We start from the raw sequence: 22,347 nt of genomic DNA, 5'->3' as shown, positions 1-22,347 counted from the left end.
ACTACTGGCAAGTTAAAGCATATGGTTTTATCTTGGAAGATTTACCATACCTTGGGTAATGTCAAAAAAAAGAGATGTCAAGATGTCCATTAGATGAGACTACGTACAGTATGTCACCTTTATTTTTATTCAGGAAATAACTTTTGAATTTTCTTCTCTAAGATGTATGTAGATAATATCTTTGAAAGGTAATCATGGCTTATTCAGTCAAAAGCAATGATTGTATCTAATCAGTTATTTTCTTCCCCACCTCAAAATCCAAAATCCTTCTTGGCTCATTTGCTGGCCCTCCTGCCTTTAAAATATTTCTACAAATATTTTATACTGGGAATTGAGTTACGTCAGTAGGTTTTTTTCCTACTACTGTAAAAAACAAATTTATTTATTTGACTGTGCCAAGTCTTCGTTGCAGCATACAGGATCTTCAGTCTGTTGAGGCATGGGGACTCTTCGTTGTGCCATGTAGGATCTTAGTTCCCCAATCTAGGACTGAACCCAGGTCCCCTGCATTGGGAGCTCAGAGTCTTTGCCACTGGAACACCAGGAAAGTCCCTTTCCTGCTATTTATTGTTCTTTTTTTTCCCCTTTGAAAAAAGGCATGGCTAATGTTTCCTTTACCATTACCTGCATCATTTCTCATTTGGTCCATATTCCATCAAAACTGCTTGCTGAGATTTGCAGTCAATCCTCAAAATCTGGACAGTTCAGCTAAGACCCCAGGAGCTGTTTACCCTCTTCACAAATGTGATCATTTTGCTTCCTTTTGCACTCTTAAAAATGATCCTCTAACTATTCTTAGTATAATCTGGCAGCACCAAAGAAAGGAAGCTGAGGCTCCTAGACCACTTTTATCACATTCTGAGTATTTTCTATTCTAAGTTTAAGTTATCTACCTTTGGCAAATTGCTTTTGAGAGGTTTTTGCATTTGTTTTCACTGCATGTAGTTTCCTAGTGTAATATATCTCATAACCTTTATTTTCAGATGCACAAATAGTCCCCCTATCCAATTCCATATTTGCTAACTTTATTCCTGATTATTGCTATCCTCATCCAAATAAGATCTATCAATTCGGATTGTTTTCATACAGATCTAAATATCTTGTTTGCATGTTGTTATCTGTATTATCCCAGCTTCGTCTAAAGGGAAAAAGGCTAAAGTTCCTCTACAACATACTTTGTCGTACAGAAGTAGACAGTCATTTCTCTAAACAACTTTTATACTCTAATCTTGTGAAGAATGTACACTTAAAAGAAGCTGGGATCATTTTCTTTCACAATTCTCATCTGACTTCTATATATCTACTTTTACTTTCACTCATATCAATTCAGTTCAGTCGCTCAGTCATGTCCGACTCTTTGCAACCCCATGAACCACAGCACACCAGGCCTCCCTGTCCATCACCAACTCCCGGAGTTCACTCAGACTCACGTCCATGGAGTCAGTGATGCCATCCAGCCATCTCATCCTCTGTCGTCCCCTTCTCCTGCCCCCAATCCCTCCCAGCATCAGAGTCTTTTCCAATGAGTCAACTCTTCGCATGAGGTGGCCAAAGTACTGGAGTTTCAGCTTTAGCATCATTCCTTCCAAAGAAATCCCATGGCTGATCTCCTTCAGAATGGACTGGTTGAATCTCCTTGCAGTCCAGGGGACTCTCAAGAGTCTTCTCCAACATCACAGTTCAAAAGCATCAATTCTTCAGCGCTCAGCTTTCTTCACAGTCCAAATCTCACATCAACACATGACCACAGGAAAAACCATAGCCTTGACTAGACGGACCTTTGTTGGCAAAGTAATGTCTCTGCTTTTCAATACGCTATCTAGTTTCGACATAACTTTCCTTCCAAGGAGTAAGTGTCTTTTAATTTCATGGCTGCAGTTACCATCTGCAGTGATTTTGGAGCCCCAAAAAATAAAATCTGACACTGTTTCCCCATCTATTTCCCATGAAGTGATGGGACCAGATGCCATGATCTTCGTTTTCTGAATGTTGAGCTTTAAGCCAACTTTTTCACTCTCTACTTTCACTTTTATCAAGAGGCTTTTTAGTTCCTCTTTACTTTCTGCCATAAGGGTGGTGTCATCTGCATATCTGAGGTTATACAGATTCATGAAAATACCTTGCATACTTAAAATCTGTCCTTTTATTATAAAATCATTGTCTCCCACCAAATCTGAACTTATTCCTCTAGCCAGAATTCTATAAACATTTTTGCCTATTTCCACATGCTAGTAGTCCATGATATACAGATACAGGTCTGTTTTATACAAAATTGCTCAAAATTTCCAATTAGTCTTTCAGAGTGTCTTTAAACTATTTCTAGTGCTTTAAACTCAACTTCTTTCTAGCTTAATCCTTTAGTTCTCTCTTTTCCTATTTCTTCTGGGCCTTGGGTTCTATTTATGAGGGCATTGTGGCCTGTTCTCTATTCCCCTTTCCCTCTTTTATAAACATCCTCATATCTTCTTTTTTAAAATCTCTTCTTCACATTCTTTTGGGGAAAAAATAAGCATTAAAAAAAATGTTCTTTTAAAAAAAAGGATTTTCCTGGACTTGTGGACATGCTGTGGGTGGAGAAGAAAGGGTGGGATGAACTGAAATAGTTGCACTGACGTATATGCACTACCATGTGTAAAATAGATAGCTAGTGGGAAGCTACTATATAGCACGGGAAGCTCAACTCCAGTCTCTGTGATGACTCAGAGGGGTGGGATGATCGGAGGGAGGCTCAAGGTGGGAGGATATCTGTATACATATAACTGATTCACTTCGTTGTACAGTAGAAACTAACACAACATTGTAAAGCAACTATAGTCCAAGTAAAAAAGAAATTAAAAAAATCAGAATATAAATATATAAATACAATGAATATATATGTATATATATTTTTTCTTCTCTGTAGTAAATTTACCTAACATATCAAAACTTCAAATACTATTAAACAGAGGGAGGTACATACCCTAAAGGACTGACATTTTTAAATGAGTTTGATAAACTTTTAAATGGTCACATTAAAACAGAGGAGGGTATGTGCTGATATTATACATCTATACTATAGAAACCTGATAAGTTACAAATAATGTATACTAAAAGTTGCTTGAATGTCAACAGCTTTCAAATTAAATATAATACTACTATGGGAAAATAGCTAGATTGATACTCTCAGGTATTAAAAAAAATAATCTGATAACCAAATCTCTACACTAAATTCTGCATTGGAAATAACTTACTAGCATAGTCTATCTAGCTTTGATCAGTATAATTTGGAAAAGGAAGGGGAATAAAAAGGAAATGCATCCTGAGAAGAGCAATAAAATTAACATTAAATATGTTTTATGAACAAAGATTAAGGAACTAAAAGAAGAGAAGGCTGAGGAATACGTTTACTCCACTCTTTAAGTAAATGCAATATATTTGATCAAAGCAACACCACAGTCATGTTGCTCTGAGACATCATTCATTTCATTCAGAGGACAGAAAAGGAACAGATTAATTAAACTTTGTTCTCATAATATAACACTGCTTGGAGTTTAAAAACTGCTAATGGCTTTCTATCACTGCTTTATATCATTATATAAGACTTTAAAGATTAATCTGGCCCTAACTCAACTGTTTAGCCTTATTTTTCATTATTTCTCTAAGTACTCAGATAAACTAAATAGCTATATATATATATATATATATATGTATATGTGTTATATATACACACACCATAAAACTGAATTTTCACTGGTAAATAATACTCTACATTTAGGGAAGAAATAACACCAATTTTACAAAACCAGATCCAGAAAATTAAGAAGGAACATGTCCTAAATCATTCTACAAGGCCAGCATTATCCTACCAAAACCAAAGATAATCAAAGAAAACCACAATCAAAATTTCTCATGACCATAGATGAAAAAATTCCTAAAATTCTGGCAAGTCAAATTTAAAAATATATAAAAAGGTTAATACATTATGACCAAGTGGGGTTTATTCCTATAAGGCATGGCTGCTTTAGCATGCAAAAGTCAATTAATTTAATTCATATTATTAGTAGACTAAAAAAGAAAAATGATAAGATCATCTCAGTAGGTACAAAAAAAGCATTTGACAAAATCCAATATCGATTTATGATTTGAAATAAAAAAACAAAACTCTCAGCAGACTAGGAACAGAAAGAAATTTCCTCAAACCTATACACAGTCCATGGGGTTGCTAGGAGTCGGACACGACTGAGCGACTTCACTTTCACTTTTCACTTTCATGCACTGGAGAAGGAAATGGCAACCCACTCCAGTGTTTTGCCTGGAGAATCCCAGGGATGGCAGAGCCTGGTGGGCTGCCGTCTCTGGGGTCGCACAGAGTCGGACACGACTGAAGCGACTTAGCAGCAGCAGCAGCATACCTAACGTAACACTTAATGGTGAAAGAATGACTGCATGCCTCCCTACTATTAGGACAAAGCAAGAACATACACTCTAACCACTTCTATTTAACATTTTTCTGGAGTTTCTACCCAGTACAATAAGGCAAGTAAAAGAAATAAGAGGCATTAGACTGGAAAGGAAGAAAAAAACTATATTTACAGGCAAAATGGTTATCTATGTAGAAAATCCTACAAAATCCACAAAAAAACTTCTAGAACTATTAAGTCAGTTTTTCAAGGTCTCAAAACAGAAGATGAATAATCAGTAACAGTATTTTTATATCGTAGCAGCAAACAATCAGAAATTGAAATAATGTACTTGAGCATATTTAACTCTCAGTTGGTATGTGCTAGTCCTCTCTATCACTTGAAACATGCTAAATAACAAACAACAAAGAAACTCATTTGAAAACTCAAGGTAATAATACACTAAAGTGGTCTGAAAAGAAAGGTGGTAGACTCTCATCCAACTTATGTACTACAGATATACACTTAATTGGAAGTATCAAGATAACCTATTGTACCCTAACCTGAGTACCTGAAAAACTATCCCTAAGAAAAACTACATACTCAGTTTTCTATATTCTAGTTGACATTCAGGAAACTTAAATAAAGAAATAAAAGCATCATTTTAATAAAAACTTCAACAATCTGAATTATTTAAGTGCTTCTTTTATAAAATATAACGTTCTAAAATCACTATCTTATGTTAATAATATATTTTATAGATTATCTTACGATCATAAAACTTTTAAATAAGGTATAGTTCATTAACATGACAACCAGCAACCCAAACTTTTACTTTAGGGTATGTATTTCATCAAGATTGCAGGGAGAAATATCAATAACCTCAGATATGCAGATGACACCACCCTTATGGCAGAAAGTGAAGAGGAACCAAAAAGCCTCTTGATGAGAGTGAAAGAGGAGAGTGAAAAAGTTGGCTTAAAGCTCAACATTCAGAAAACGAAGATCATGGCATCTGGTCCCATCACTTCATGGGAAGTAGATGGGGAAACAGTGGAAACAGTGGCAGACTTTATTTTCTTGGGCTCCAAAATCACTGCAGATGGTGACTGCAGTCATGAAATTAAAAGACGCTTACTCCTTGGAAGGAAAGTTATGACCAGCCTAGATAGCACATTCAAAAGCAGAGACATTACTTTGCCAACAAGGGTCCATCTAGTCAGGGCTATGGTTTTTCCAGTAGTCATGTATGGATGTGAGAGTTGGACTGTGAAGAAAGCTGAGTGCCGAAGAATTGATGCTTTTGAACTGTGGTGCTGGAGAAGACTCTTGAGAGTCCCTTGGACTGCAAGGAGATCCAACCAGTCCATTCTGAAGATCAGTCCTGGGTGTTCTTTGGAAGGAATGATGCTAAAGCTGAAACTCCAGTACTTTGGCCACCTCATGCGAAGAGTTGACTCACTGGAAAAGACTCTGATGCTGGGAGGGATTGGGGGCAGGAGGAGAAGGGGACGACAGAGGATGAGATGGCTGGATGGCATCACCGACTCGATGGATGTGGGTTTGGGTGAACTCTGGGAGTTGGTGATGGACAGGGAGGCCTATCGTGCTGCGATTCATGGGGTCACAAAGAGTCGGACACGACTGAGTGACTGAACTGAACTGAAGTGAACTGAAGTATTTCATGAAGTTAGCCCACTGGAAAACAGTGCAAGTTAATTTAAGTTCTTGAGAAAACCCATTTCTTCAGCATTCTATTACATAGATAATAACTTGAGCTGATACAATCAAATCTTTCAGTGACTTTGCAACTAAAGTTGGATGAGAAAATAAATAGATAAAATGGAGGAGAGCAATCTGATAGGCACCGATCTTATTATGAAAAAATATTAATTAGCAGCCTAGACATCTGGAGGATAGAGGCATTTTCAAGCTTAATAGGCTTGAGTAAGCATATTCAACAATCAAGAAATGATATGTTTCCACCTAGATAACTATTCTACAATTAGTATACACTGACACTCCACTAGATGAAACATGATACTTTAGTTATGGCCTCCTTGTCCTAACAGGAGTGTTTCCAAAATGATATTGACTTTTCTCTCTCTGGTCCCACCCCCCATCCCTAGTTTGACAGAGAGGAAGAAGGGCAGGCAGGCATGAAGATACTCTGTGTAAATTCTGTGATTCTACTAAGAGCAAAATCTTTACAGTACCATTCATGCCAAATTATCTTTAAACCTTTAATACATGTTTTTATACTTATATTGAGTGAAAACAATATTTAAAGACATTATATTTAAAAACAGAACAGAGCTTAGAGTAAGATTAGAAAAAAATCCAAGTCTTAGTTTTTGTCTCTTAGTGGGTAAGTGAATTTGGGCAAGCTTTCTAACCTCCCTGAGCTTCAGTTTCCCAATCTATAAAATAGGGATAATAATTCTTGCCTTTTCTAACTGACAGAATTGCTTCAAGTATTAATGAGGCAAGTATATATGAAAGTGATTTATAAGTGTTATCCAAATTCATTTATTCCATAGCAATATCAATAAGAGCAATAAAAAGCATTGAATACTTCCTCTGTGTCAGGTACTGGGCTAGGGCCTTTATATGTATTTTCTTCCAATGATGATAATAATATTAATAATACATAACAATACTTATAATTTATTTACATTTATTAAGCATTTACCCTGTGCCCTATACTAGATCATAGGCAGACAGAGAAAACAAACTAGATTCTAGATCTTGCGGATCTCACTGGTAGGTGATACTGATGGGCTCAGAGAGTAAAAGAAGGAGCTACGAACTCTGCCTAGGTTACACAAATTCCAGCTTTAAACAGCATTGAAATTAGCTTTCAAAAGAACAGATCCATGGGGAGAAACTGTTTTCAGATGGTTCACTCTGCAGGATTACCCACTGTATAACTGTAGTGGGCAGAATGTGAGTTCAGCCCAAAACTGGAATTCCAGTTTTACAATTTACCATTTAAGATGGATTATTATGAATAAATAAGGGTTTACCAGACCAAAAAATGTTAAGTACTTAAGGTATTCCAGGGAGAAGGGATGAGTGCAAAGATACTTAAGTGTGAAAGAATAACGTATGTTTAGAGAATAATAAAAAATCAGAAGTCTTCCAGAAATTTGCCTTGTCTATCTGTCCCATTAACTCTACTAAGGTAAAGCAGTAGCAAAGATTACACAGTCGAATGGATAAAGAACTGAAGATTGGCAGAGTAGTTATGGAAGACCAACAAGGAACCACAAAACCGAAGATGCTGGGAGAAAATACTTGGAAATCATATATCTGCTGCTAGGAGATTTGTATCTAGAATATATAAAGAACTCCTACCACTGAATAATGAAAAGATTAATAACTCAACTAACAAATGGAGAACTGACCTGAAGAGACAGTTCTCCACAGGTGATATACAAATGGCCAGTGCAAAAGTGAAAAGATGCTCAATATCATTAGCACTCAGGAAAATACAAATCAAAACCATAAGATATCACTTCACACCTTCTAGTATGGCTATAATAAAAAAGACAGCTAACACATGTTGGGAAAAACATGAGGAAATTGGGATCCTTATACTATGCCAAAAGGAATTTAAAACACAGCCACTTGAGAAAACACTCTGGCAGTTGTTCAACAGATTAATCATACAATGATATATCACCCAGCAATTCCACTCTTGCTGCTGCTGCTGCTAAGTCGCTTCAGTCGTGTCTGACTGTGCGAGCCCATAGACAGCAGCCAACCGGGCTCTTAGGTATACACAAAAGATAAATGAAAACATGTTCATGCAGACACTTGTACATGAATGTTCATAGCATAATTATTCACAATAGCCCCAAAGTGGAAACAAACCAAATGTCCATAAATGGATGAGTGAATTTTTATAAAAGTGGTATATTCATAGAATGGAATATTATTTAGTTGTAAAAAAAAGAAGTACTGATGCATGCTACAGTGTGGGGGAACCTTGAAAACACCATTCTAAGTAAAAGAAACCAGTCACAAAAGACTACATGGTATATAATTCCATTTACGTGAAATATTCTGAATAGGCAAAACTATAGAGATATGTAGTAGACTAATGATTGTTACAGGTTAAGAAAGAGATTATGAGTAAATGGGGAATGACAGCTAATGGATAGAGGTGATAATACAGATAATAATGTTCTACAATGGACTGTGGTGATATTTGCCAAACCTTGCAAATATGCTAAACCCAACTGAATCGTACACTTTTTGAAAGGGATGAATTTTATGATAGGTGAATGACATCTCCCTAAAGCTGTTATTTTTAAAAGTGAAGGTGTTAGGAAGGGTATGATTTGATGAATCACCATCAGTTCAGTCCAGTTCAGTCGCTCAGTCGTATCCGACTCTTTGCAACCCCATGAATCGCAGCACACCAGGCCTCCCTGTCCATCACCAACTCCCGGAGTTCACTCAGACTCACGTCCATCGAGTCAGTGATGCCATCCAGCCATCTCATCCTATGTCGTTCCCTCACCATAGGATGGGGTTTAAAAGATGTTAACAACCTGAGATAATAGCATGAAGCCAAAGGATGCAAATTTTCCATGAAAAATCACCAGAGTTGTAGCAGTAGTAAAGGAGTGAGGGAAGTGAAAAATCCTTGATTTCATCAATTATTACTTAAGCAAACCCTGGTTCTTACTTCAGTATAAGTATTTTGCACTGCTAACACAAATGAGAATCATGAATTCTCCTGGGATTTATTCAAGATTCTAGGAATCCAAGTGTATTAGGTATCAAAATTATTTCCAGGCACTTTCTTCAACAGCCTTGTTTCTTAGAGCCTATTTACTGGAGACAAATAATCTGCTAGAGCAGATCAAGCCAACCAGATGGGCACCTTATTTGGCACACCCATCACTTCTGATCAATGACATTTCCTCTGACACCTTCACTGTTTGGTTCAAACGGAAGGGAAATAAATGGATATTTATTATGCACCTTACTGTTCCAGGACTTGCTGCATTTAATCTTCACATCTACTACCCAGATTACAGATAAGGAAACTGGCCCAGAGAGTACAAAGACTTTCCCAAAGTCACATAACTAGCTGTAAGTGGTAAAACTCAGATTCTACTTTTTGCCTAAACTCATGTCCTTGCCACTACAGTTGTGCACTGGGGTATCCTTCAGAGTGAGACTTCTTTAAATAGTTTCTCCCCATGGATCTATTCCCCTGACAGCTACTTTCAATGCCTTTTGAAGCTGGAGCTTGTGCGATTACTAATTTTAAAACAATGATAACATTTACCCATTAAACACTTCTCTAGCTTGTTCCCTTGACAACCACACACCTAAGATTAGATACAAAAAAAAAAAAAAAAACCAGTCTGCTAGTACTTGGACTTAAAAATCTCAGTTAGTGAGAACACAATTTTTAATAGACTTTTAAAGACACCGTACAATGTTTTTCAATAGCAATATGGAATAGTACCACTACATTACCACATGAAAAAATCAGTTGAAGAAAGAACAAACTCTCGGGTTACTCTCACGTTTCCATTCCCATCACTAGCCTAGACCAACAAAGGCCGAGCTGGCTCCCACCTCGAGTGTTTTTGATTCAAAAACTCTGGGGTGGGCCACAATACTCAGTTTAACAAGCCCTCCTCCTTGTGATTCTGATATGGAATAAGATCTGAGGACTACTGTTCTAAATCTTTTTGACTATACTAGAGTGGCTTTCACTATTTGATATAAAGTAAATTTTTAAAATTAGCAGGACCACAAAAAATGGGCTTTAATCCATGACTATGGTCATGGATAGGGCAGAAGTATAGTGGAGGGGGTGAGTCTCTTTTTCTTTAGAGAAAGTACTTTAATGTAACCAAAAAACCTCTTCCTTTCATGTTTTTCCTGTTTGACCTCTCATTCTCCTCCTCCCATACTCTTGTAAAACCAACAGTTAAACCACTTACGTAGAACCTAAGATTCTGGGAGATGGGAAGCTTTTTTCCTTTCTGGCCCTCTCATTTCTATTGATGAATGAGGAACCATAAAATCCAGCTCCCATCAGAAACTGAAACATGGGGAAAATGAGATTTCAATGAATCACAGATGGGAACTTGAAGAAAATTTAGAAATCTGCTTCCCGAGTCATATTTTTTTTTTTTTATTCTTCCAATTTTATTTTATTTTTAAACTTTACATAATTGTATTAGTTTTGCCAAATATCAAAATGAATCCGCCACAGGTATACATGTGTTCCCCATCCCGAACCCTCCTCCCTCCTCCCTCCTCCCTCCCCATACCATCCCTCTGGGCCGTCCCAGTGCACCAGCCCCAAGCATCCAGCATCATGCATCGAACCTGGACTGGCAACTCGTTTCCTACATGATATTTTACGAGTCATATTTTAGAGATAAGAAAAATGAATCCCAGAGACATTAATTAGCCACATAGCAAGTACAAGCCTCCTTCTCTCATTAAGCTATATACTATACTATATACTGCTTGACCATGATGGTTCTTGGCCAATGATATGCATGAAATTCATCTGGGGAGATTTCTTTTACAAATATATTTAGAAGGATTTATTCTCCTTACCTTAGTAATCTGAGAAGATTGATATAATTTAACTATATCTAAAAGAAATTTATGGACATCGAGCATTATACTATATTCTCTAAGTCAGCAACACCCACAGAGGTCAAGGAGTGTCCACAGTACTCAGAAGTACTTGGACTGCCTATCCCTATGTTAAACAGCTCCATATCACACTTGTTGGTGTTCTTTTGGCTTTCTATTGTTTTTCTGTTCTTGCCTTTGATGTCAGTTATTACTTCTTGCATGTATCGGTGTGTTTGCCTCCAGAAGCCCTCAACCCTTCTCCTATATCCACAACTGTCAATGTGAGCTGAGACACCAAATAAATACAATCTCGAGAACTATGATAAAAGGTGATAGGAAAATAGGTTGTGAGTGAGGAACTAGAAAATTTAATGTGGGGGCTTTGTGATATTTACCCTCCTAAGACAACATGAAATTAAAAGATGCTTACTCCTTGGAAGAAAAGTTATGACCAACCTAGATAGCATATTCAAAAGCAGAGACATTACTTTGCCAACAAAGGTCCGTCTAGTCAAGGCTATGGTTTTCCCTGTGGTCATGTATGGATGTGAGAGTTGGACTGTGAAGAAGGCTGAGCGCTGAAGAATTGATGCTTTTGAACTGTGGTGTTGGAGAAGACTCTTGAGAGTCCCTTGGACTGCAAGGAGATCCAACCAGTCCATTCTGAAGGAGATCAGCCCTGGGATCTCTTTGGAAGGAATGATGCTAAAGCTGAAACTCCAGTACTTTGGCCACCTCATGCAAAGAGTTGACTCACTGGAAAAGACTCTGATGCTGGGAGGGATTGGGGGCAGGAGGAGAAGGGGACGACAGAGGATGAGATGGCTGGATGGCATCACTGACTCGATGGACGTGAGTCTGGGTGAACTCCGGGAGTTGGTGATGGACAGGGAGGCCTGGCGTGCTGCAATTCATGGGGTCGCAGAGAGTCGGACACGACTGAGCGACTGAACTGAACTGAAGACAAAATGAAAAGCCAACGTTGCCAGATACAACATTCTGTAAGAAAGTAGCATGAGAGCAAAATCTCCCTTACACAAATGAAATAAACAATGGATTCAGAATATCTTTTAACATCAGGAAGGCATATAATTTCCCCCTCAAGGTTTCTCCTCTGTTTACATTTTTTTTTTAATTAGTAAACTTTATTTTTTAAGAGCAGTTTTAGACTTCCCTGGTGGTCCAGCAGTCAAAATTCTGTGCTTACAATGTGAGAGTGGTGCGGGTTTGATCCCTGGTCAAGGAACTAAGATCCCACATGCCATATCCCAGCACAGCCAATAAATAAAATAAAATAACTTTTACAAATTAAAAAATATAAGAGCAGTTTTAAGATCACAGCAAAAGTATACAGGGTTCCTGTCTACACACAGGCACAACATCTCCCACTAGTGACATCCCACACTATAAAAACCCTGGGTGGTTTTTGAAGCTATGTAAATAATGTAAAAGGGACAGTGAACTTACCTGTAACACCACAGAACTATGGGTATTGCTGGTAAAGATGCGTGTGGTTCCGGCCTTGGAAGACTGCAAATGGGAAGAGAGGCCCATTTCGCTGCTTCCAAGGGACAATTTCATGTGCTGGTCTTCCTCTTCCACTAGAGATCTGAAAAGGTTTTTAAATCAGAAGGAAAACCAAATGAAAACATGTCATATAATTCACAATAATGAGATGATTTAAAGAAACACTCATCGGATTATGTGCCAATCATCTGACTATGGAACACACATGAATGCTGTTGCATTGTATTTTAGGCTCATATCATTCTATATCACAAAAGAAATAGATATATATTTGTAAAAAGCCTTCTGAGATCAGAAGAGATAGATGAGAACTAAGAAATCAACCTAACAGCTGACTCAAAACTATAATTACAAAGGGTTTGTTTTTTCAGTGCCAGAGTTATTGCTCTGGGATTGTTTAGGTAGCAATACCATCAAATTGTATTATTTGCAGTTAAAATTTTTGGAATATCTACTTTTAGAAATAAAAATAATACTTGTCATTTATTGGACAATCACTGTATATACTTGTCAAGAAATTTACACACATGATCTCATATAATCCTCAAAGCAATCCACTGCAATAATATTACTATCATCTCCTTTTTATTAAGGGGAGGGAAAATGAGCCACAGAAGGGTTAAAAATTATTTACCTAAGGTCACAAAATTAGTAAAGTGACTGGGCCAGGATCTGAATCTAAATATAGTCTGTTTCCAAATTTCAAAGATCCCATAAATAAAAAAAACAAAGATTAACTGTGATATACTATACATTACTTCCTCTCGTGTTACTGTAGTTCTAATTAACCCCAACTGAACAAACAGTTTTACACATGAGGGAATTCCCTGGTGGCCCAGTGGTTAAGACTCTGTGCTTTCACTGCTGAGAGCCCATGTTCGATCCCTGATTGGGAACTAAGATCCCACAAGCTGCAGAGCACAGCCAAATTTTTACACATGAAATAATTTCTTTTTCTTGAGAGTATCTCTCACCAAATAATCACTTGGGATTATTTAGCTAAATATCTTCAGCGTGGGCTTCCCTGATAGCTCAGTTGGTAAAGAATACATCTGCAATGCAAGAGACCTGAGTTTGATCCCTGGGTTTGGAAGATCCCCTGGAGAAGGGACAGGGTACCCGCTCCAATATTCTGGCCTGGAGAATTCCATGGACTGTATAGTCCATGGGGTTGCAAAGAGTGGGACCTGACTGAGCAACTTTCACTTTCACTTTCCTTCAGCTTTGTGGTTTTCCATCTTTCCAAACAAACAAATAATAAAAATAATAAGTGTATATATCACATTGGCAATTTTTCAGGGGCCATAAAAAGCATTAGAGAACCTGTAGTCAACAGATCAGTTAGTTTCACAGAGAAAATGGCAAAACAATAGTTATAAGGCTTCAGGTTACACTAAAAATTGACCACCATGTACAACCTTTCATTATTCCTCAGACTCGGCAACTTCTGTTTCCTTAGGTATGTATTGCTTTGTTTCTGAATCACCTGCCTAAGAGTGGGAAGCCTGTGGCTCTGAACGGGTTTGTGCATTCATGATATAGACTGCTAAAATGGATATTAGGAAGGGAAGAAGGAAGAATGGATTTTCAAGTGCCAGAACTCTGTCTTTTTCCTATTTCTTTGTAACTTTCTGAAGGTTGAAGTATTGGTTTCTCTAACTCAGGTCTATCCAATACCATAAAGATTTCACCTTTCTCCCTATGATACCTATAGTCTACGTTGATCAGTTTTAACAGGAAAAAAAAGTTTTAAGACTATACTTTTAATAAAGTTTGTGCTTTCTGAATTCCAACACCAACCAAATGGCTTTAAATCCTGCAATAATTAGCAAAAATCTTGGCCTTCAGGGTGATGTCATTTCTTCTTAACAATATTAGAGCCATAGTATAACCAAAAAATGAATTAATAATATATAACTATGTTTTATTCAACTCTCATGGGTATTTAATAAAGAAGAGGAAAATTTGAACAGTATTTTAATAAGCATAAAAAATGAATATAGCTTTCCACTAGTTTCGGAAATAGCTTTTTAAAAGAATTAAATTATATACATGATATATAGCCTACACATACTCACAGATATTTTAACCAGTTTCTGCACACAGACATTTATAATTACAGAATCAAATGGAAAAGTGGCAAATAGAATGATGGTAACTGATATCCCTAACCAGAAAAATTCCATTCATCCAGGATTATTTTAATGGGACATTCAAGCAGAATGTTTCATTAGTTTCTGTATTCCCGACATAGAACCTGGCACATGAGAGGTTTAATATATCATCATTTCTATGGGTCAATCCAGAGACACTTATTTATCATGCAATGCTTTAAAGGACCATCAATTATCATTTTATAGAACCACAGATGTAAAGAGTACAGGAGTAAAGCTGAAACTGCACTGCCCCTATGACACATCCTGGAAATTGCTTTTTCTGAATAAACTGCAAACAACCACTTGCTTCACGTCAGTGGTCTCTTGCTCCTAAAACTGAAAGGCAGAGTATGAAAACACAGTCCTTTCTTGGCTAGATAATACGTCTGGCTTTCTAACTAATTACTTCAAAAGCTCAAGAAGCCTTTACTAAAATCATCTTCTTCATGACTTTTTATCAACATCTTTTGACTTTTTAACATTCACAACACTCCCTATTATTTCTGCATCAGTAACACCACATGTCATGTCAACCTCAGCAGATTCAATACTCCATCTCCTTTTCATTAAGTTTATTGACTGGATGTGAAGCGCATTGTTCTTCAGCATTGCAAGGAGGTGAAACCTCTCTGCAAATCCCAAGCCACAATTACATCAAACTATCCTTAAAGGAATGATTATCTGAGTAATTCTAAGAACAAATAACATTTTTTAATCTTATTTTTTTCAAGTTATATTGGTTAGAAGCAATACAGGGACTAGTGGCCCTCAGTGGAGGGAGGGGAATCAAGGGGATTTTTGCCTCCCATCACCCCACGCCCATGCTTGGCCGTGTCTGGGCACATTTTACATGGTCGCTAGGTGGAGGCGGGGGTTGCTCCTCTCATCTAGTTGGACACTATGAAACATCCTACATCACACAAGAAAGGTCTCCACATCAAAGTTGTACTCAGGCAAAAATTTCAAGAATGCCAAGGTTGAGAAACCCTGATAGAGAGACATAACCTCCTCAGGACAATTTTTCTGAAGAAATTTCATGTTCTAAATAACTTCTCAGTCTGAGAGTTAACTCCATGAGGTAATGCTACCAGTCAGAAACACAGTAGAATTATTAATTACCACTATCTCTTCTAAGGCTACCTAATAATAGAATATCTCTGCTCTCCTCCAGTCTATCAATCTGAAAAATCAACTGTTTATGGGAGATAAGTAGATAACAGCTTTGAAGTTAATAAGACAATTATGCTTCCTCGGTGGCGCTAGTGGTAAAGAACCTTCCTGCCAATGCAGGAGACATAAGAGACATAAGGAGACATGAGACGCTGGTTTGATCCCTGGGTCCAGAAGATCCCCTGGAGGAGGGTGTAGCAACCCATTCCAGTTTTCTTGCCTCTTCCCATGGATAGAGGAGCCTAGAGGGCTATAGTCCATAGAGTCGCAAAGAGTCGGACACAACTGAAGCGACTTAGCATGCACACAGGCTTTTGTTCTTTGCAAACTCATATAAGAATCATTCCTAACTCTGCTTAAAACAACTGTTATTTCGAGAGAAAGAAAACAATTGGTATTTGGATTCACTTTTACATGCCAATTTAGAATTAAGCTAACTCAGTCCAAATAGTCCCACTTCATCAAAACTGTTCAATTATTCATGGGTAAGATTGTGTTCATCAATTTTCTTTTGAAGAATTCAATCTTTTTCTTATAACGTCTATACATTACTACCACATCTTTCCCATCCACCCCACCACCACTGGACACATCTTATTTCCTAAACAATGACCAACCACAGAGCACAAAAGCAATCTTCCACAAAGTGTGCTTGAATCAGTCAACGGTACTTGCTCAAAGGGAACAATTACTTTTTTGAAGAGCATTAGGTAAAGAAGTACTGTTTGATCATCTTATTAAAAGCATTACAAAGAAACCAAACATACACAGACTATGGCATTTTCTGCACTCTTATTTGAAGACAAAGGAAATAGACAATCTAAGCAATTGTCACATGTTGGCAGGGTGACACTAATACTGCAATGCTGTCTCAAAGCCGTCCATATTTTAAAAAATTACTCCAAGGGAAACAGGTGTAAATGATATAAGGACACAATTCATAAATATATAGGTACAAATAATTAACAGATAGAAAATGCTCAACTCCAACCTCATTAGTATTCCAGAATATGCAAATTAAAGCAAACCTGTACACTTAAAGAGTAGAGAAGATATATTCTCAAAATTGCTAGTGCAAACACGTATTAAGCCCTTGTCATCTGCTTGGCACTGTTTATTCAATGGATTTTTTAATGAAAATTTAAAACTCATCAAATGTACAAATTCTTTTTTTTTTCACACTGAACACCATGTCAGTGAAGGACTGTGTATTACTGGTAGGTGGGCTAGAGCAAGAGTGGTCTGTCAATCTGGTTCAAATATGTTTTCAACAATGAAAAACTCTAACAGTAGAGTTAACTGTTAGTAGAGCTAACAGTCTGGTAGATGTTCTGTGAAGAACCACGTACTTAGAATTCACAATAGCAGTCAGGTTTGTTGGTATGTCATATGGGAACAGGAAGAGTATCTCATATTTGCATCATTTGGCTCCAAAGCCTCAAATAGTCTTAGAACACTCATCAATTTCAATAAAACATGCTGATAGGATATATGTAAGACCATCAGAACAGGTGTCAAGTTGTTCCTTGTTTTTATTTCTGAGGGAAAAAAATAAGTCAATCAGAGAAAAACTAGAAAGGTAGAAGTATATCAATGCTTTTCTTTCTTTAGTTCCAAGTTTCACAGCACTTCTTATTGCTTCTGACTATTACATTACAAAGTGATTAAGCCTAACAATGTATGTAATTCTAATAATGTAATAGCACTATAACAAAAGAACAGGGGTTTCTGAATTGGTGTCAAAAGTATTATTCAAATACTGCAATTTCCCAGAGTAATAATATCATTATAATTGAAAGTCAGTGCCATTGGGTTGGTGTGCAAGTACAGCAACAATAAGAAAACAAAAATAAAAGTCATGAATGGTATAACAACACAACAAGTCAGGTTGGTTAATCAAGACACTGACTCATGCTTTCCACCACCCGTCCCCCAGAAAAATAAAATACATATTTCTCACACTCACAATTTAAAAAGAAAATCAAGAAAAAGGCTTTCTTCAAAGAAGAACTCCCCCGCCATTTGTGTTTCTGCTCTGAAACAGAGAAGTGTCTGCTAGCAGCAGCATTTGCTAAATGAAACATTTCTTGTGATAAAGTTGCATTGGCAGGTGGGGGAAAAATTCAGCCACCTGTTCTCACACTCATTTGAATTTGAGTGCTAAATCCGTCAAGGTATTTCCTTCCCCCATAAGAAATAAATTAAAAACTTAAGACGGTATTAGTCATTTCCCATTGATTTTTCTATAGATTCAAAATATGCATTCTGCATTGAATTCTAAAGATATTAATAAGCTTCCTACCACAAAAATTTAGAACTCTCCTTCAGCACCCCATCAAAACCTGAATCACATGCATGCACACACACACTCAATGACATTAAGAAGAAAAAGAAAGTATTTTTAAAAATCAGAAATTTTCCAATTCATGAAGTAAGCTAATGTATATATAATAAACCTGGTATTCTCTTTAAAAGAAAAACCTTTAAAACCTAAAATATTTAAAGATATGTCCCAACTAAAATTATTATTTATGGTACCACTGCACAAGGAAGTTATAAACATCATAGCAATTCCTCTTAAGAAAGTATAAACTAATCACTATTTCAGAAACTATGGAGAATGTATCTTCTTAAGAAGATGCCTGCCTCAAAGAAGCCAAGAAAGATAAAGCTTTCGTTATTTGTATTTTTTAATGACATAAATACATTATTGTCAGGTTTCAATAAATCTGCTAATGGAAATCTTTAGCATAGATGATATAAAATAGCTGCTAAACTTTCCAAGGCTTTCTTTTCTGCTGTAGCAATACCAGAGCCCACAAAAGAGGAGAAAAAGTTCAAGGTGATAGCGTCAGACTCTAAAGTGATTTTCCAAAGTAAAGAAGTTTCTTTATATGCAAATGTATGTCACATTTAAAATAAAATCACACTAATAAATAACTGATGTCAGTTTTAACATACGAATAAGATCGTCTACCCAGCACCTGCTGTGTACTAGGCAGTGTGCCAAACATGTTCTCTGTGCTGCTTAATCCTCGTAACAATCCCATTTTAAAGACAGGAAACTGAAGCTCAGTGAGTTTAAGGCCTCATGATGAATCTGGTAACTGATTTGAACTTGAATCTGATTCCACAGCCCACATTGTTCTCACCACACCAAGCCTAAAAAACAAAGAGCAGAGAGTATAGGCCATGAAGCCTCAAGATGGACATTCCAATGTTTAATTTATAGACATGAGGATCGTTCTGTTACAGGGAACCAATTTGTTGGCTGAATTAGTTCAGGCTAAAATTACTCACTTTTACCACTACCTCCGTAACAACCATACCAATAGTTAAAAACCTCTACATGCCATTCTCCCAACACATCTGGGGTTGGGAGGGAGCATATCCTAGGATATAACTCAGATCAAATTTAAGAAGAACTCAACATTACTGATACGAATATCTAAAAGAACAGATTCTGAATTCCAAAGCCATCCAATAGCCATCACAGAAATAGCACTATGACACAGATGAGGGAATTGGGCTAAACAAATGGGATGACAAATGATATTCTACTCTAACTTGATGAAAGTAAATTATCCAAACCATAAAGCATTGGCATTGAATATCTCAGTCCTGTTCTTGAAGTGAAGTTGTGCAGTCGTGTCCTACTTTTTGCGACCCCATGGGCTGTAGCCCACCAGGCTCCTCAGTCCATGGGATTTTCCAGGCATGAATACTGGAGTAGGTTGCCATTTCCTTCTCCAGGGGATCTTCCCGACCCAGGGATCGAAACTGGGTCTCCGCATTGGAGGCAGATGCTTTACCATCTGAGCCACCAGGGCACTGTCAATTTAATGTTTGCTCCCTCTATATTTCAAAACTTAAGTCTTCCTTCATCTTTTAAAATCCATATATCAATTAAACTACATCAAGTCTCATGCACCTAGACTAGAAAATTCTACTGTTTGGAAGCTTGGTTTATATAAATTTCTCATCATATTCGGATGAAAGATATAGATAGAAAGTGAAAGTCGCTAAGCCGTGTCCGACTCTTTGCAACCCCATGGACTATACAGTCCATGGAACTCCCCTGGCCAGAATAGTGGAGTGGGTAGCCATTCCCTCCTCCAGGGGGTCCTCCCAACCCAGGGATCGAACCCAGGTCTCCCACACTGCAGGCGGATTCTTTACCAGTTGAGCCATCAGGGAAGCCCCAATGGGTAGTTAAATAAATAGATGGTAGATAGATGGATGGAGAAGGCAATGGCACCCAATTCTAGTCCTCTTGCCTGGAAAATCCCCTGGGTGGAGGAGCCTGGTAGGCTGCAGTCCATGGGGTCGCTAAGAGTCGGACATGACTGAGCAACTTGACTTTCACTTTTCACTTTCGTGCATTGGAGAAGGAAATGGCAACCCACTCCAGTGTTCTTGCCTGGAGAATCCCAGGGACGGGGGAGCCTGGTGGGCTGCCGTCTATGCGGTCGCACAGAGTCGGACACGACTGAAGCGACTTAGCAGCAGCAGCAGCAGCAGATAGATGGATAGACAGACAGAAGTAGAAACAAAAAGAATAAGCAAAAGAATGAGTTCTACTTGAAACTAATATAACATTGTAAATCAACCACACTACTTTTTAATAAATGAATTCTAAATGCCGATTCTGTATCTACTACCTAAAAAAGTGAAGTCTCAGTCAAAACTGCCCTGCCTTAAGAAGCCATATAAGGTGAGAGAGTACACAAGTGGTGCTGGTGGGAGGCAGACAGCAACATGGACACACAGTTCAGGTGAACAGCACAGACTCCCATCACAGTCAACAGTTTCCTTCCCAGCACTCAGAAGAGAGAGTTACAACCCTCTAAAAGGATGCTCCCTACCCCACTACAGCCAGCACCAGCCCAGCTATGAAGAAGTTGAGCTATACCTGAGGCCAGGAGCATGCCTTCTCCTTCTTCAATCCCCCAAAAAAGAAACTGGAACGAGAACTCTGACACCCCGGCCACCTTTCTATAAAGGAGCGTTTTGCTCCCAGAGGATTTATTAACCAAGGTGTCATTTTACTCCTATTATCTGTAACTCACTAACTTTGAAATTTGACTATGGTGCTACGGTGCGTTTCAAGGGAAAACCGTATTATTAAAGACTTGGGCTTTTACCTGCCTAAAATTTCAGTTTATGAAATATTCAAATATCCAAGTTATGCAATTTTAGAGTTTATTATAAAGGCAGATTCCACAAGCTCAAAACCAATTAGAAATCACTGAGACAAATCTCTCTGGGAACAGGAGGAATCATTAATCAAGTGGTAAAAATCCAATCCATTTCTGTCTTTTCTGAATTTCCTAGTTATATTCAACTTCATGAAGTCAATAATTCATGACCATGTCTTAAGGGAATGTTTATTGCTCTTTTAAAAGGAAACATGATAATAACAACAAGGAGTAAGACTTTCCAACCTAAAAGTAATAGCCAACTGCACTTCATGTTTTAAGAATTACAATTGGCAGCTCTATGAGTCCCACTGATTCTATCTTCAAAGACTATAATAAACGTAACGAATCTCATTCTTGATTTTGCAATGACCTAGAGGCACCCCTAATTATTTCAATGAATATATCAAATCAATCATTTAAATGTTTAATATGATTTCATCAAATCGATGTTTTATTATGACAGCCAATATTTTTAAGAGAAAAGGTAATACAAAAAGAGAAATCAGAAGATAAAGTCTTAACCCCAAGAGTCTGGGAATCACACTAAGAATAGTTCTCCCAAGCCTGTCTCAGATATGAAGCTTAGAGAAGCAAAAAGTAATATTAGTACAAGTTTTCATATTGGAATTATTTTCCATTTTGTACATATTTGCTTCACCATTAAAGTTTTTCTTTCGTTTTGTTGTTTGTTTTTAGAATATTTATTTGGCTGCCCCAGGTCCTAGTTGTGGCACGTGGGAGGGACCTAGTTCCCTGACCAGGCATCGGACCCGGGTACTCTGCATTGGGAGTGCAGTCCTAGCCACTGGACCACCAGGGGAGTCCCCGTTTTTGTTTGTTTGTTTTTTGGTCGAGCCCTGCAGCATGTGGAATCATAGTTCCTCAAACAGGGATGGAATCCATCCCCTTTGTATTGGAAGCAAAGTCTTAACTACTGGACTACCAGGGAAGTCTCATCATTAAGGCTTTTTAAATTAAACTTTGCTATAAGACTTTGTTATCCATCTTGTACAATGCTTACCATAAAGAAACATAACCAGTTATTCCTGACCTTAAGTTCTTAGGTTGTTAGAAGATGAAAAAACCTTATTGTCACAGCCCACTCACCTATCTACACATTCAAGCATATTCTAAGAGAAGAAATGCGGAAATGGCTTGATTTTTCTCCTGAAATGCCATCCAGAACCTCCACTTGACTACAGTCCTAGAAAACTATTTTAACTAAGATCACTGTATTGGTCATCTGCATTCAACATCACAATGCAATTTCATGATCTAACTACAGACAGC

The 22,347-nt window shown here is 37.5% G+C and overlaps 1 protein-coding gene across 7 annotated transcripts in view; it reads right to left on the bottom strand.

Annotated features, from left to right (window-relative positions):
* Positions 1–22,347, bottom strand: part of KLHL13 (kelch like family member 13) — a 197,648-nt gene that overhangs the window by 28,121 nt on the left and 147,180 nt on the right. For 6 of the 7 annotated variants that reach the window (XM_027533383.1, XM_027533384.1, XM_027533385.1 and 3 more), the window contains one exon: positions 12,471–12,612. In XM_027533383.1, the coding sequence (XP_027389184.1) occupies positions 12,471–12,612 (142 nt within the window). Of the gene's footprint in view, positions 1–12,470; positions 12,613–17,822; positions 17,895–22,347 lie in introns of those variants that run through there. The other variant, XM_027533382.1, reaches the window with a different exon arrangement.

The sequence above is a fragment of the Bos indicus x Bos taurus genome, chromosome X (assembly GCF_003369695.1).
Source record: "Bos indicus x Bos taurus breed Angus x Brahman F1 hybrid chromosome X, Bos_hybrid_MaternalHap_v2.0, whole genome shotgun sequence".
Lineage (NCBI taxonomy): Eukaryota > Metazoa > Chordata > Mammalia > Artiodactyla > Bovidae > Bos > Bos indicus x Bos taurus.
Note: the sequence above shows the minus strand (reverse complement) of the source record. Positions and strands in the feature narration are given on the sequence as shown.